The sequence below is a fragment of the Fusarium falciforme genome, chromosome 1 (assembly GCF_026873545.1).
Source record: "Fusarium falciforme chromosome 1, complete sequence".
In the NCBI taxonomy this organism is placed as follows: Eukaryota; Fungi; Ascomycota; class Sordariomycetes; order Hypocreales; family Nectriaceae; genus Fusarium; species Fusarium falciforme.
In genome coordinates, this window is record NC_070544.1 from 2,516,328 (window position 1) to 2,531,361 (window position 15,034).

The window sequence follows — 15,034 nt, forward strand, 5'->3', positions numbered from 1 at the left end:
TTATCGATAAGGCCCAGGTCAAAACAAAGTGGCAGTCAAAATTTCAACTTTATAATGGATGCGTAATGGCTTCAACATCGGCATTTCAACACTCTAGAGCGATCTAGAAAGATACCAAAGTTTCCATTACCCATGGTACGAAGTTTTCGAGTCACGTTTGGTAAGCAGCTTGGAACACGCTCTCGGCCTTGGAAGAAGCCATCACATGACCAGCAAGAGCTACTGTGGTTGTCACGTGATTGAACGACGACTTCAACTACCAGCCTACCTTCCTGGTTAGCCCTTCATCATTAATCCTTATTCTGCGGCACATTCTTCAGCTTCAAGGCATTTGAGAGAATAATCTGTGGTCAATATGATGTCCTGTGTCGATCCCAGAACAACAGCCCTGAGTTCTTCGGCATCCGTTTCGTCGTCAGGAGCAGGAGATATAGGTCCTCCACTGCAACCACCACCTGCCACCAGGAGTCCTCCACCTTAAAGTACAAGAATATAGAACTAACTATCTCGCTCAACGCTCTTCTCGAATTAGAACTCGAAATGCCATGATTACCTTCATCATCTGGATACCCCGGCTTTGTCGAGTACAGTTCAATATCACCAACTGAACTGCTTGATGGGACATGGAAGGCCACGGTCTACACTGAGGCGTCTAGCTTCCAGAGAACACGCAAGAGTGACAGTCGCAATCAGCCATCCGCTTTACTCTCTTTCAGCCGCACATCAACGACGCGTCCCGGCCCTGGCAGATATCCCGCTCTCATCAAGGACCAAATTATTAGCAACATTTGCAAGTCCTCATGCAAAACGCACTGGCCTCGCATGGACGCAAAATCCTGCTTTTAAGTTTCAAATGTGCGTTTGCTATTAGGTGGGACGACTTCAGCTTCCAGTCGTCTTACCACACCAACCGCTAGGACGTTGGGAAAGCCATGGTGTCTCAATAGCATCCGACTACAATATTCCCCAAGGAACAGCAACATAGCCAAAAACTCTGATGGAGATGGCAAGGACCCAGCGAACTCCAGAGAAAGACAAGATCAGAGTCAGGCTCGCCACACCCTTCTGGGTGTTATTGGCCAGCGATGGCAGTGGCGAGCTCAGGATGCCTGCCGCATGATTATCTAGCCAAGTCTTCCGAAGTACCAGTCTTGGCTGTGTAAGTGTGGCCTCGTATGATGAGAGTCGCGCAAGACTTGACCAGGGTCTCGAGCAGCATGTCGATGATCTTGGCACTAAAAACATGATGGCTTCACGACGTTGGCGTCCCAGTTGACAGCACAGGTCGGTATAACTCGACCACCATTCAAGTCAACCGCAAACTTCCATATCCCCCAAGTGCATCTCATGAGTTGACTGAATGTCCGGCTTGATCGATGTCTCCAGCACGCGAACCAGGCCATTCCAGATAGCCGCGCGCCCCGAGACGGTGGAATATGCGCTTCTTTTGAGGCCAAATGTCTTCAAGCTCTAAACCAACGATATTGCAGCCAGGTATCGAAGCGAACTGTCCAGCTAGACAACGTCGGCTCGCCCGGAGGTACCAGAGGTACCAAAGGATAGACATGCAGTGACATGTCGACCACTGTCGCAGTGGGGAGCAAATGGGTGGGCTCTTCGTCCAGCCTCAGCATGCACGCGAGGGTCAGAACCAATCGAAATGGCGTCGTGAGCGCCTTTCTTGAGCCACCAAGTATCCTTGGATGGTAGGAGGTATCGAAGCTGCATTCAAACGCAGAGTGTCATCACGAAGCGGCTGCGACCTGGGCAGGCGATTTCGACTCCAGACAGGGGAGACAGCATCAATCTTTGAGCAGGTGATTATAGCTTGCATGGTTAAGAGCAGAGGTATATCAACTTGACCAGCGTTATTCAGGTACGTGACAAAGAAGACAAACCAGTTTCTTGACATGCCAAAGAGCAACTAACAAGGTCGCCGTTACACAATCGGACAGGCAAAGTGGACAAGATACATAATGGCCACGGTCACTATTCGTCGCACGTCCTGCTGCAATTACAAGTACCGACTCGCTTATGCGGAATCATTACGCTCACGACTAATCCGTTTCCACCTCGTCGAGACATCAATACACCCACAATACCTGTACAGGCACTCTTTGGAGTGAAGAGTAACATCGGCGGGCACAGAGCACAAGTCAGGGTTCGCAAGCTGGATCATGATTTCCTGCTGAACGGTGGAATTGGTCATCTTTCTCGGCATCCTCACTCTTTGGGATAGCATGAAAGAACGAAGTTCAGCTGTGGCGGCGGAATTCATGTCACCGATGGCTAGCATCCCGAAGGGCAGGCCAATCAGGCAGGATGGTCAACATTCAGAGCTTGGCTCCGCCATTATTGTCATCAAGATCCCTGCAGCCTGGTTCTGCACTGGAAATACCAGGATTGTGACTGAGGGGCATCGCGAGCGAGATGGCAGACAGCCTGGTGACGAACAAACTCGACGGAACCTAACCCATAAAACCTGTCCGACTGAATTCTGGGATCGAGGGCGAAAGACACATAGAACACCTTGGGAGCGAATTCCCGACTTGCCTACATGCACGTTAAGGCAAGACCAATTTTCACAACATTCAAATATATCGGCGGACCACGAATGACGGACAGATCGGTGCCACCTCTGACTGTCTCTCTGCTCGGGCCCGCCTGACAGGACCGAGCGCGACCAGTCGTGATGGAGCTAGTGTTAGTTCAAGCAGATGAGAGCTGCGGTGTGCTTGGACTTACAGTAGCGACGCATTCTGATGGGTCTTGTCATACCTGACTTGCTTGATGAGACAATGCGGGCGCGTCAATTCTGTAAAGCTCTTGGGCTGTCGCAGCTTTATCCCTACGGCACATGGCGAGCAATGTCAGCATCGGTAATATTCCACCCAAGCGTGGCTGCGGCCGGTGAGAGGATGCCCTGGCCCGGCGCGTCGATCCATGTGATGGCGAAGGGGGGAGCAGCAAGCTGCTGGATTGGGAAATGCATGACGCCGGTTGCTCTGCTAGACCCGGCGGTTTGCGAAAGTGGCCCTGTCGGAGCTCCCCTCGAAGAAGCCTGATAACGCGCCGCGTCTTGACAAGAGCTCACGAGGTCGCGTTTAGCGTACTATGTGCATGCATCTGGGATTTGGAAGTGGGAGAGGACCGACACGCTGGACGAGGGAAGACGCGGCTCTCGTGGCATCAAGACTGACTGTAGTCTGACCTCATCTTTGACGGCTTCAACGCGGACTCTTACGGCAAGCCGACGTTTGCTGCTTGACACCAGTACCTTGTCAGTGTGGCGCGGTTGCTGAGAGGTGACTCGCTGAGCCGGCCATAGCCCGTATCCGCCCTGATGGTATCTGTAGGTACTGGTATCAGTGCCTGAGCAAGTAGACGCTGCTGTCTCTATCACGATAGCCGGGCCTTCAACGCGGACACTTGCTTCGATGCTCATGCAAGAGGCCAAAGCTGAACGGAACAGCATGTCCTGATTCAACAAAAGGATACGGATACGGGTCCAGACTTGCGGGTGCCAACACCAACACCATGGACTTGAGCAATCTGAGCCAGCAAGCAGATCCAGCAGAACAAGGGTCTTGGGTGTGAGGATATGGAGGAATCGAGGGCCGAGACAAACGCCTCTTGCTCGCCAAGAGGACCCCAAGCAAACGATGCCACAGACGAGCCGGCCGCACGGGCCGATATGATTGGCCCCGTACTCGCAAGTCAGCCAAAGGGAAAGCCTCCAGCCGGTCAGGCGTCACAAGACGAGGAGCCGAGGGGAAGCTGGACAAGGGTGATGCATCAGTATGATGCAATGCGGGCCCGGATTTATGGAGCAGGCTGATCTATTGTCAGCGGGTCAATAAGGACGACCAAGACTCTGTTGCTCGAAGACGGAGAGATTTAAGGAGGAGACGGAGGGAGACAGCCAAACAGGAGAGAGGAGATGATGTCCGACCGGTTCAGCGAACCAGGATACCGGCGAGGGGAAATGCAGCCACCTGATGGCGATGTTCCCTTTGAGATAAAGCCGAGGCGAACAAAGACTGGGGGGAACCGGCGCCGGCAAAGTTTCACGTGCGGGCCGGCCGAGAAAGCAACCTCATACGACGTTGGCCAACATGCAAGCGAGAGATCTACGTGACGGTTAAGGCAGGTACTCGAAGCACCGCGTTGGGTCGAGTCTACAGAGATGAGTTGGGGATTGGATCGAGTGGACAGCAAAAGAGGAAGCGAACTATGGTCACAGATAAGGCCAATAGGCTTGCATGAGGTGAGATCCAAGCGACGACGATTAAAAACGGCGACAGGAGGCCAAGTGAGATCGAAACCGCCCCGAGTGCTGGGTCCATGGTTGGTGGGATGGTGGCGGGCCTGACATGGAGTTCTGGGCGAAGGTGAGGGGGAGGGGAAGGAAGAGAGGGTGGCCGGCCTGGCTGACCCTCCTCCAGCACTGTTAAAGCCGCGGCGGGCTAAGCTAGTGGGCGTGAAGAACGGCGCGGAGTGCATCGGTGATCGATAGCCCCCGCCCTGAAGGGGACTGTGGCTTGTTGGTTCGCGGGCGAGGAAGGGCGTGTCGGAGCGTCAAGCAACGCCTGTGAGTCGCTGGATTCGATCCAGGAGTGGATGAGCTGAGCGTCACGAGGAGGCGCTGCGCGGGGCAGAAATGTCTCTGGCAGAAGGGAAACAGACCATGGTTCTCGCGTATCTCGCCTGCTAGTCACCTCGCCGGCGGAGTCTGTGAGCCTGGGGGTGAAGAATCGGGATCATAGTGCATAGCATGTGGCATGGGGATCCTGGATCTAGAGCATCTTTGGGGACACTCGCATGGCTGGCTGGCAGGCAGGGCACACAAGGCAAGGCAGGGCATGGCATGGCGGGTCGTGGTAGGGCATGGCATGGCATGGCATGCAGAGTTGCAGCCTCTTGCTGCCGCACACTTCTCCAGGATTTGCAGAGAGCCGAAGAGCGGGAACTGTGCGTGGGCGGGGACCGACAGCGGGCGAGGGATCGTTGAGCTCGTGGTTGTGGATGGTGGGAAGACAAGAGTTGGTGTGGTCTGGGGTCTTGGGGGCGATCGCTCCCGCACCTCCCCTCCCACGGTCTGCGTGCGCCCCTCATTGTGTTGGGTTGGGGAGGGAGATTGGCATTCCCCTTGGGGGTTGATCTCTGTCGGAACTCTGCTAATTACTGTGTAGGCTGTCAAGGTTGCGTCGTCAACAAGTCGAAGCAGGTTGCATCACAAGAGCTTGGTTGACAGGGACAAGGGGGGCTCGGTGGGTGACGGTGGAGCGGATCATGAGCCCTGTGCTTGCTTCAAGCAATGGATCTGGGGTTTTTGATAACCAATTTGTCTGGTCTCTGGGAGGCCCGGAGCTGCTCTCCAAGCGCCGCATGGTGGCCGGAGTTTTTGGAGACGCATGGCGGTGGTTTGCAGTGGTTGACAAGTAGGTCGAATGGCTACTAACCACAAACTAGCGCCAGTTGCAGGCATCGCGCCGCCCTGGTGCGGATCCTAACGTCTACCGGTCTTTCCAAAGTTTCATTGTTCAGTTGAACTTGTCTTTGAAGGTCCATATATCTTGGCAGATAAACGCCAACATAATCACGCTGGAGTCATACAACAAGTGGACAGAGAGAACCTATCAAAGACTTGAAGGCACTATCCGTGGGTTCAGTGGATGCGTCTGTTATCTCCGGCGGAGACTCACAAAATGTTATGACAGATAGGTCGGTTGGTTCTTGTCCAGCCTCATCAGCCCACAAGAGACCTGCAACGGCTGAGCGACCACAGTACGATAACGGTTCATCCGAATGACGCTTTTTCATTGCAAACGCGGGCTGGGAGAGACAACGGAAACATGGCCAAGGAAACTCACGACCAAGCCTTCAAGGTGGTTTCTCTAGGCGCTGAAGTGAAACTGGGGTTGGTATGCGCTCCATGGATATGTGTCAGACAACAACCTGACAAAGGCACTCCAAAACATGAGACACGACATCACGGGAGAAGCTGAGACATGAGACAGTTCAATACGAGCGAGCATCTGGAGGATGATGCCACTAGCCCGAAGCGGAAGAGAACTCGGTGAATGTTGGATGGGACACTGTCGCGTCGCTGAGTCCTTGACCGAGAGAGGGAGGCATGTAAGTGACAAATGCGCTTCACGGACGTGGGGAGCGCATGAAGGCATGCAGCAAGATTCTGACACAGGACCAAGGCCTCGCAAAGAACAGGCCAACGCCACAGCATAGCAAACAGCCCAACGACAGACAGCAGCATCGCATGAAGACGGTGATTCAGACGTTTCATGTCGTTGAAGAACAGCTAGCCATGTAATGGAGACTGTATGCAGTTAGCATGGTCGCGCACAGGGCAGAGCCATGTCCTGTACGAGCACGGGCTAGAACTAGAGCTGCAACGACAGTACATACAGGCGCTTGGTTGCTTGCCCGCAGTCTCGCAGAGCGGAGGCACACGCACACCCCCCGTCACAAGGAACTGAGCACGGTGCGACAGTCAGACCCGGCAACGCGGATCGGGGGCGACAAGGCTCTCGTGCTGGAGTTGACGTTGACAGCCCGGCCAGGCCGTGTGTCTGTCTGCGTGCTTTGCAAAGAATGCGTTCTTTTTTGCCGTTTTTCAACGGGAGGACGTATGCCATTAGAGCCGGGCTGCTTGATGGCTTGGGTCTGGGCCTGCCTATTCCTGGAAACCAGGTCTTTGGATGTGGAGCGAGGATAGAGATTGGTGCGCAGTATTATTCACGATGGGAGATTACACCAGCCTGGGATGAGTCCGTAAAAGACGCAGTTGTTGGTAATGTCGCTTGCTGGTTACCTGTCTATCCGGATATCTACTGATGGTTGAGAGCAGATACATGCAGCAGTCAGAGACACCGCGATACCCGTTACGAGATGCTGACAATTGATGACATCTATTCATTGACTTTAGCCTACGAAGTTGGGGGGAGGCTTCAGCCGTTATCCCATTCCCTGGTTTGGGTTTGGGTTTCTGCTTTCTTTTTTGGCGCATGCTTCTCAATAATGGGAACCTACCTTGCACGGTGACATTTCACTGGGCTTCCGGGCTCTGGCCCGGTCTGCTCTATTGGAGGATCATGATTGATGCGGGTGCTGATGCTGCTGATGCTGATGCAGCATTCTTGCTCTTCTTTTTTGGGCAATTCTACGGATACTTTCCTTTTCCCTCTTCAACAACATCCGTCTCACCGTCCGTCTTGGAGAGGCATCCTCCTTGTTTCCCGCCCGAGCCGCCCACACTCCTCCTCCTCCTCCTCCTCATCCGGGCTCCTCCATCTATTCAATGCTGTAGGTAGACAACATCATCGCCATCTTCAACCACCGTCGGATATCCACCTCGCCTCGGCCGGCCTTCTCCTCTTTGACTGTCTCACCCCTGATATACACACACCTCTCCTCACCCAGAGACCAACCAGGGTATTCTCTCCCCTGCTCAATCAACTCACCCTTGCTCCTGTCTTTGCCTTGGCTTCCATCTCCACCACGTCCCCTCCTCCCCCGGCTTGCGCCATCTCAACCAACCATCCTTCGTCATCCGTCTCCCTCCATCCGCGCCGCCTTTCAAACGGTAAACCCTTCCCCCCTCCACTCCATCCTTCTCTGCTATCCCAGCAGCCTCTTCGTCCCACTCCTCCCTCCTCCATCTACCGAGGACGGATACCATCTACACACAAGCATCTATCAAGGAGTCAACCGACGACACGGGGAGCATCATCAACAACAACAACAACAACAACATCGGCATTACCCATCACCAGCAGCTTCTATACCCTCTGCCCTATCCGGTACATCTTCCATTGAGCAGCACCACCATCTTCAGCAACAGAAGTTACCCATCATCGGCAGCGCATCATCCTTCTCTGGTTGCCATTGTCTCTCGGGCTCGAGGGACACAGCCCGCGCGCGCAACACGCGCAAACCTGTGCAGCATCAGGGAAGCGTAACAAGTCTCGGTTCCTTTTTTTTTTTCATGAAACTCATTCCTTTCCATCAAAGATCCTTTCTGTTGCGCTCAGCCTCGCGCAACTCACATCTTATCTGGCGGTTCTCTCCATCACGTACTGATTGCGACTGGCGCGCTGTGCTTGTCTGCGCAATCGCATCGCATCGCATTCATCATCAACCTTGAACCAGAGGTCCCAGCTGCTGCGCTACGGTTGATACAAAGGCACTAGCCAAGCTCCGCTTCAGAAAGCTCGTTTCTCTTCTCCACATTCACGCGCGCCTCCTCGGTCGCATTATCTCATACGACGCTATCACTCGCGCGCACTCGCGTCGGGACCCTCAATCAGAGTCACTCACCGTCGCTGACGCCCCCGCTGCGCCGCCGCCGCCGCCTCCTCCACCTCCGCCTTCACCAGGCTTTTCTGGCTTGGTGCTAGGTCCCCTCAGATCCCGGTCATCACTTCTGGGTCCTGGTCCTTGCCTTGTCTGCTCGGACCAATCTCTGCACACCTGCCTGGCCGGGTGATTGGATCCTTCCAGGGCCTTGCTCTGCCCCCCGGAGGAGTGGTTTTTGCCTAGCTTCCTTCCCGGGTCTCAAAGTCGCCACTGCACCTCACTGCAAGCAAGTGCGACTGACTGCAACTGCAACTGTCTTGCCTGGTAGCTCGCTACTTTAGCTCGCGCGCCCACTACTCCTGCACCTTCCCTCCCACCCCATTCATAGGTTCAGCGCAATCCCATCCCGTCCCCTCCACCTGCCACCATCCATCATCATCATCCATCCCACCACAACCACCACCTCCACCACCTCCATCGCCATTTTCTCCGCCTTCCGCCATCACACACACACACGCACGCACGCACGCACGCACGCACGCACGCATACACCCGCTCCATCGCATCGTCTAACCATCCACCTTTTGATCAACGAGCGCACGCATTTTTCGAGGTTTTTTGCAAGGCACGCACGCGCATTTTATCATCGCTTCGTTACGCGACCACCATTTGGTCTGTTTCGCATCCGCTGCGCTGCGGCCCTTGTCCTTTCCATTTGAACCGCGAGCCTCGTTGACGTCGTTGCCGCCGCCGTCGCACAACGCGCTCCGCGTCCGCATCCCGTTCCATCACCACACAAAGGTAATTCAGCATCCCGTTCCGCTCCTCGTTCCCTCTCTGTGCCCCGTCCCTCCCTTCCAGCCTTGCATCCTGTGTCTGTCTTGTCATCTGGCCTCGTCTTCGCCTTTTTCTTTGCACGCCCGTCTGGACTGGAGCGCGCCGCCGCAACCGCGCCCGTTTCCCGGATTCCTATCTTGTCTCGCTTTGGATCGCTAGCCCATGCCTGCCTCTGGGAGTTTGCGCCCCAGCCTGCGCATCCGCCTGCGCCTGAGCCTCCCCTCCACGATTCCGAGCCTTGGCCTGGCCGGCCGAGTCTCATCACAAGACGAGGCCAGTCGGGCAGGCTTCCCACCTCAAGGCCCGGCTTATAACCTGCGATTCGCCATTCGCAACCAACAACGCGCCTCCTCCAGGCGGCCAACCACGTGCGACTGACGTTGCCCTCTGCATCTCCTCCAACCCTTCAGCTTGTCAGTCCAAACATCTCACGACACGTTGCCATCGCCATCACCGTGGTCGCTATCCTCGTCGCTCCCTGTTGGCCTAGCCGCTCGGTCATGTACTCCGCCCAGCAAAGCGGCGCTGATAACGCGACGATCAATCCCGCCGCTCTCAACTCGCCTGGTACGTCTAATAGTTGTTTGCTTGGTACTAATTGTCGCCTCACACCACCCTGCGGTCTGCCTTTCCCCTCTTGTTCATGTCCTGCCCGCGCGCAAGTTCAGCATCACTGTCTTGCGCTTCACATCATGTTGAAAAGCCGAAATACCCCACCTTCTCCTGCCTACTCTTTTCATAACTACAGTTGCGACATAGGCCGAGTGCGCGCGCGCTCAGCGCCGCCTCCCTTGCGCTTCTCTCTCATCACTTCATCATGCTGATCCTTCGCCTTGATTGCAGGTATCTCTCACCCGCCACTGCGCAACCTTAAGCGCAGCCACTCCCCGGACCTCTACGACACGCCGCAACCCGGCAATGACGGTATGTCGGGTCGGATGAAGCGAAAGGAACAGCTTGGCGCTGCACTGCTCTTGCCGCGCCCGGCCTCCTGCTGCAATCCGTTCGCGATACTTGCTTCCGCTGTGATTCCGGACTCTACGCCGTGCTACTTGCTACATACATCACAGCCTCATATGTCATGTTAAAGATGGTGGTTGGAAACATGCTGACTGATCTCACCTTTGCAGGTGATTCTAGGCCGCTTCGGAAACGAGGAAGACCGATGAAGGCGAGAACATCAGGGAGCATTTCCGAGGCTCCCGGACAGGCTCCGGCCTCGCTCCCCCAGGCGATTCCCCCGCCGCAGACACCTCAGTCTCAGAACACAGCATTGCCGCAAGCCAGTCCCGCGTACACGCCCGCTCCGACGCAGATGCCCCCCAAGACCACCCCGACGAAGTCGACGCTCAAGGCGCTACCGACCGTTCGAGATCATACGACGGACCAGCTCAATGCGACCGGCGATGAATACCTCCCCCGCGAGATTGACGAATTTGGAGAGAAGAAGGTGCAGCCCAATGGCACACTAAACGGAAATCGGGAGTACAAGTGCCGGACCTTCTTGGTCCCTAACAGAGGGGATAAGCTATTCATGCTTGCCACCGAGTGCGCAAGGGTGTTGGGCTACCGAGACTCGTACCTTTTGTTCAACAAGAACAGGTCCCTCTTCAAGATGATTGCAACCCAGGCCGAAAAGGATGATCTGGTCCAACAGGAGATTCTTCCGTTCTCGTATCGCTCGAGACAAATCGCCATCGTCACTGCCAGGTCCATGTTCCGACAGTTTGGAAGCCGTGTTATTCGCGACGGTCGAAGAGTTCGGGATGACTATTGGGAAACCAAGGCCCGGAAACAAGGCTTCACCGAGGCTGATCTTGCTGGAGAGAAGCGCCCCGGCGCAACCAAGGCCAGAGAGGCTGCTGAGGCCCAGAACAACGTCTTGCTGGCTGGCCCGCACCCAGAGATCGTGTACAGCAATAACCCTGGACCCTTCCCCGGCCCCCCGCAGCCGCACCTCGTCCAACCAGGTATGATCGGACCACCACCCGGGACCACCACCAGAATGCCTGGATTGACACTAGGATCAGAACTGAGCGATTCCCGGCCACGCGATTATTCGGGAATCCTCAAAGGCGGACCTCGCCAGGAGATCACCGGCCCTGCTTACCAAGACCAGACCCGTCCCTCACCTCTCGGAGAGCTCAACGCCCAGGCTCACCATGCCGCCGACTTCAGCCGGTCAGTTAACCAGCAGCGGGAGATGCGCAACGAATACCTCACAGGGATGTGGCGACGATCTCACGAGCAACCGTCTTCGAACCTGACCCAGCAGCCCGTGGCACCGGCCGACACGACGTCGGTTGCTACCAGCAGGCCGTCGCATTCACCACATACCACGGCGACGGCCATCTCCCAGCAGCCTGGAATGGTTTCTACGCAGAGTCCGCAGATGATGATGACGACGGCGCCTTATTCTCAGTCTATCAGCGCCCAGAGCAACCTAACTCAGGCGCCCATGAGAGGTATGGCCCACTCTCCAACGCAGTCGAGCACAAGGCCAACACCTACTCTCCCAGGTTCGACCAGCTCCCTGTCGCAGGGAACGCCCAGCTACAACTACCAGTCGGGCCAGAGCATGTGGCCGCAGGCTCAGACGCAGCAACACACGTATGGTAGTTACACAGCGCAGTCGCAAGCGCCCCATCCATCGCAGTCGCCTGCGTCACATCTGCGCCAGTCGAGCTCGGGACAGATGCAGACCAATATGCAGTTCCCCGGTATGGCAAGCATACAGTACGGTGCGGGTCAGAGCATGTACCCGACAGATCAGACGCCTCGGCAATACATGCCTCAGGGTGGAGCCGGAGGGCCGGCGGTCACTCAAGGCTGGTCTGGTCATCATTCGCCGGCGCAGCAGCAGTGGTGGACTCCTGGGCAGCAGCCACAATAAGGGTTGTAACGACATGTGCTGACGCGACATGACGGAATGATTTGACATACGATGACCTACCTACTCCTGGTTTCACTGGGAGATTCGACTTAATCGGTGCGGTGCTGTATTGTGTCGGATTCTTATTTTTGGATATATGTTTTATGGAGAGACTTCTATCCTCTCTTCGGTCTGAACTCCTTCAGTATTCTTGGACAACCACGCATACACCACGGTGGAGAGGCTATGTGCTTTTGTGGGCTGATTTGGCTCGATGAATTGCAAATAGCGATTGGGCTGGGTGGGATAGAGGAGTCGGAGGAATCAGGAACCGAACACGGGCATTCCTATCTTGTTATTCTTGGGCGGTTTGGTTGGATGCAGAAGGGCTGGGGTACATGCATGGCTCGTAACACATTTTGTCCTTCCCGTTGATGGGGTCTTGGAGGCTCATGGGTTTCATTTTTGAACTTGTTTGGAGGCATTTTCGGGTTTTTCCTGTTTGGAAAGTCAGTTTGTTTTGTTTGGCTTGCGTCTTGTCTTGTCTTTTTGGACGAGGGAGGTTCTATCGGCGGTTCGCTTGTGCGTCCCTAGGAGCCGTTTGCTGCGTTGGCAAGGCAGACTTTTATCGGGCTTTCATTTTGATACCACGTCACCTCTTCGATTCGTTCTTCCCAGCACCATTTTTATCTATTCCTTCTTGTTCTTCTTCTTCTTCTTCTTCTTCTGCAGACACGCATTGTTTCTTGTTGTTGAGCGGGCACGACGTGCAGCCACCTGGGCAGACCATGTAGTGTCGCATCTGGGAGGATTCAGGGCTTGAGGCAGGTTTTCGGCCTGGGTTGGATGCGACACGTGGTGGCCATGGTGTTGTTATTGCTACGCGTCGGTCTTGGCTTGTTTGCCGAGTTTTGATGTTGTTGATCAAGTTCTCTTCTTCTCGCTTGGGGAGGTTTCTACTCGTGTAACTTTTGCTGCCTGGACGGGAGCATATATCTTTGTCACCCCGGTTAGTACATCGCGAGTGCGGTCGGCATTGGGCGGGTCGTTGGATCTGGCAATGAGAATTGATTTATTTTGATCTTGTGCAACTTGTTCGTCTTTTGACTCGACGAATGATGGTGAGGCTACGTTTCATGGGGGGGAATAAGGGAAGTGGACATGGTCATTATCAACCTAACTCACCTCCATCTCAGCTATATATTCCCTCATGCCCTATAACAAGGTCTTGCTTGACCTGATCTCCCCTGGTTCCCTTGCCCGCCCTGCCGCCCGCTGACCTGACAGAATGTCTCAAAACGACCCAGCGAATCGGGCTGTCCGGGATACCTACAGGAGGAGGGGCTCGCACGAGGTGGACAGGCGTGGTAGCACCCGTCGGGATGTTTGTCTCGGGGACAAGTGCCTGCGCCCTACGAGGCTGGCGTGTCTGTGAGAGGGCAAGGTTTCGAGATGTCATGGGTGAGGTGGGTCACACGGCGTCGGGAATGCTGACAATAGGTCCGTCTGGGATTGTCAAGTTGTGATGTGCTTCTGAGACTTGGAGAGACGGTATGTTGCAAGATGGGGAGGCTAGACAGGTAGCCAAAGATTAGAGTAATAGTACCGCTACCGAAGGAGTGGCTTATCCAATAGGCCACATTAATCACTATCATCTCCATCCAAAGCTTCGTCCCTTTCTTCCTTTCCTTCTTTGATCTCGAGGGCATCCTGGGTCTCGTCGCCACTAGCTTCACCCTCGTCCTCTTCCTCTTCTTCCTCCTCAACCTCATCGTCATCATCATCCTCAGGCACAGGTTCGTCCTCCTCCGTCTCGGCATCGTCCTCAACTTCGGCAGCCGCCCCGGCGCTGGCGGGGTCGACACGGGCACGCTTGGTGCGAGGACCCGACGCCTCAGAGGCAAGGGTCGTGTCAGGATCCACGTCAGTCTCGACGTGGGAAGTGTCGGGCATATCCGTGTCAGGTCCGTCAGTCTTCTTGGCGCGTACCTTTTGGCGGTAAGATGTGCGCTTCTCAGTCTGGATGGCGTTGAACTCTGTCACGATGTGTCAGCATATTCCTAGGGAGATCCAGGTTCGAGGCAAGACGCACTAGCAAATTCGGCTTCCAGAGGGGCGCGAAGGAAGGAGAACTCAGTGTCCTCTAGGGCCTTGAAGACGTCTGCGGGAGCGATGGTCTTTTTGCCAGCGTTGATGGTGTTTTCGTTGGCACTGCAACAAGATGTCAGTTGCCGAGTACACAGACCCCGTTAGAGGATGGGACGTACTGCGAAGCCAGATAGTTGATGAATACTGTGGTGCTCTGACTCAAGGCCAGGATGGCATTGGCCTGAATCTGCGTGTTGGGTGGGAGAACGCCCTTGGCCAAGCGGGTTATTATCGATTTGGGAAGTGTCAGGTCCTGTCGCAGAGTTAGCTGGTGCTCGAATCGTCCACCACCCTTCCACTTCATCGTATGCTAGGTCCATATGTCTCACCTCGATAGTCACGGCATCCTTATGGTCCTTATCCTTATCTTTGTCCTTGTCCTTCTTGTCCGCCGCCGCTGCCGCTGTGGGGGAGGTGGTGTCGACCGCCTCGACAGCCGCAGGAGCTGGCGTCGAGGCGGGAGCAGGAGTGGCAGCAGCCGCTGGCGTAGGGGCCGGGCTGGGCTCTGTGGGTGTTGCGTCGTCCATGGGGACGAAGCGGGCGGTGGATGTGTCGCTCTTGCGCGGGTTGGACTTGCGCGGCGGCATTGGGCGTGAGGGCTGAGCGGTAGTGATGGTGGTAGTGAAGTGTGGAGGTGAAGGGTTTGGCGAGAAAGAGGCCGGGTGAGTTGCGGTGAGGAGAGCAGAAGAGCAGCACTTCAACAAGGCAACTCTATTGAGTAAAATGATACAGCCCAGACACAACGACCACTTGGCCTTTGCTGTGATCTCGTCTCTCTCCTTTCCGTTGAGATCCTAGCGCGACGGGGGGAGATCACCAGGAGCCGTTTCTCATTCCTCGATTTGAAGGCGTTCCTTTAAG

General features: G+C 55.4%; 2 protein-coding genes across 2 annotated transcripts; one reads left to right on the forward strand and one right to left on the reverse strand.

Moving 5' to 3' along the window:
- Positions 1-9,653: 9,653 nt before the first annotated feature.
- On the forward strand, positions 9,654-12,046 carry NCS54_00067200 (Hypothetical protein; the record flags this gene model as incomplete). The annotated part of the gene is made up of 3 exons (XM_053146318.1): positions 9,654-9,720; positions 9,997-10,077; positions 10,284-12,046. The coding sequence occupies 3 exons, from the start codon at positions 9,654-9,656 to the stop codon at positions 12,044-12,046; spliced, it is 1,911 nt and encodes a 636-aa protein (XP_053002293.1).
- Positions 12,047-13,666: 1,620 nt separating this feature from the next.
- Positions 13,667-14,760, reverse strand: NCS54_00067300 (CBFD-NFYB-HMF domain-containing protein; the record flags this gene model as incomplete). The annotated part of the gene is made up of 4 exons (XM_053146319.1): positions 13,667-14,061; positions 14,118-14,236; positions 14,293-14,426; positions 14,503-14,760. 4 exons carry the CDS (start codon positions 14,758-14,760, stop codon positions 13,667-13,669), a joined length of 906 nt encoding a protein of 301 aa, XP_053002294.1.
- Positions 14,761-15,034: the final 274 nt, after the last annotated feature.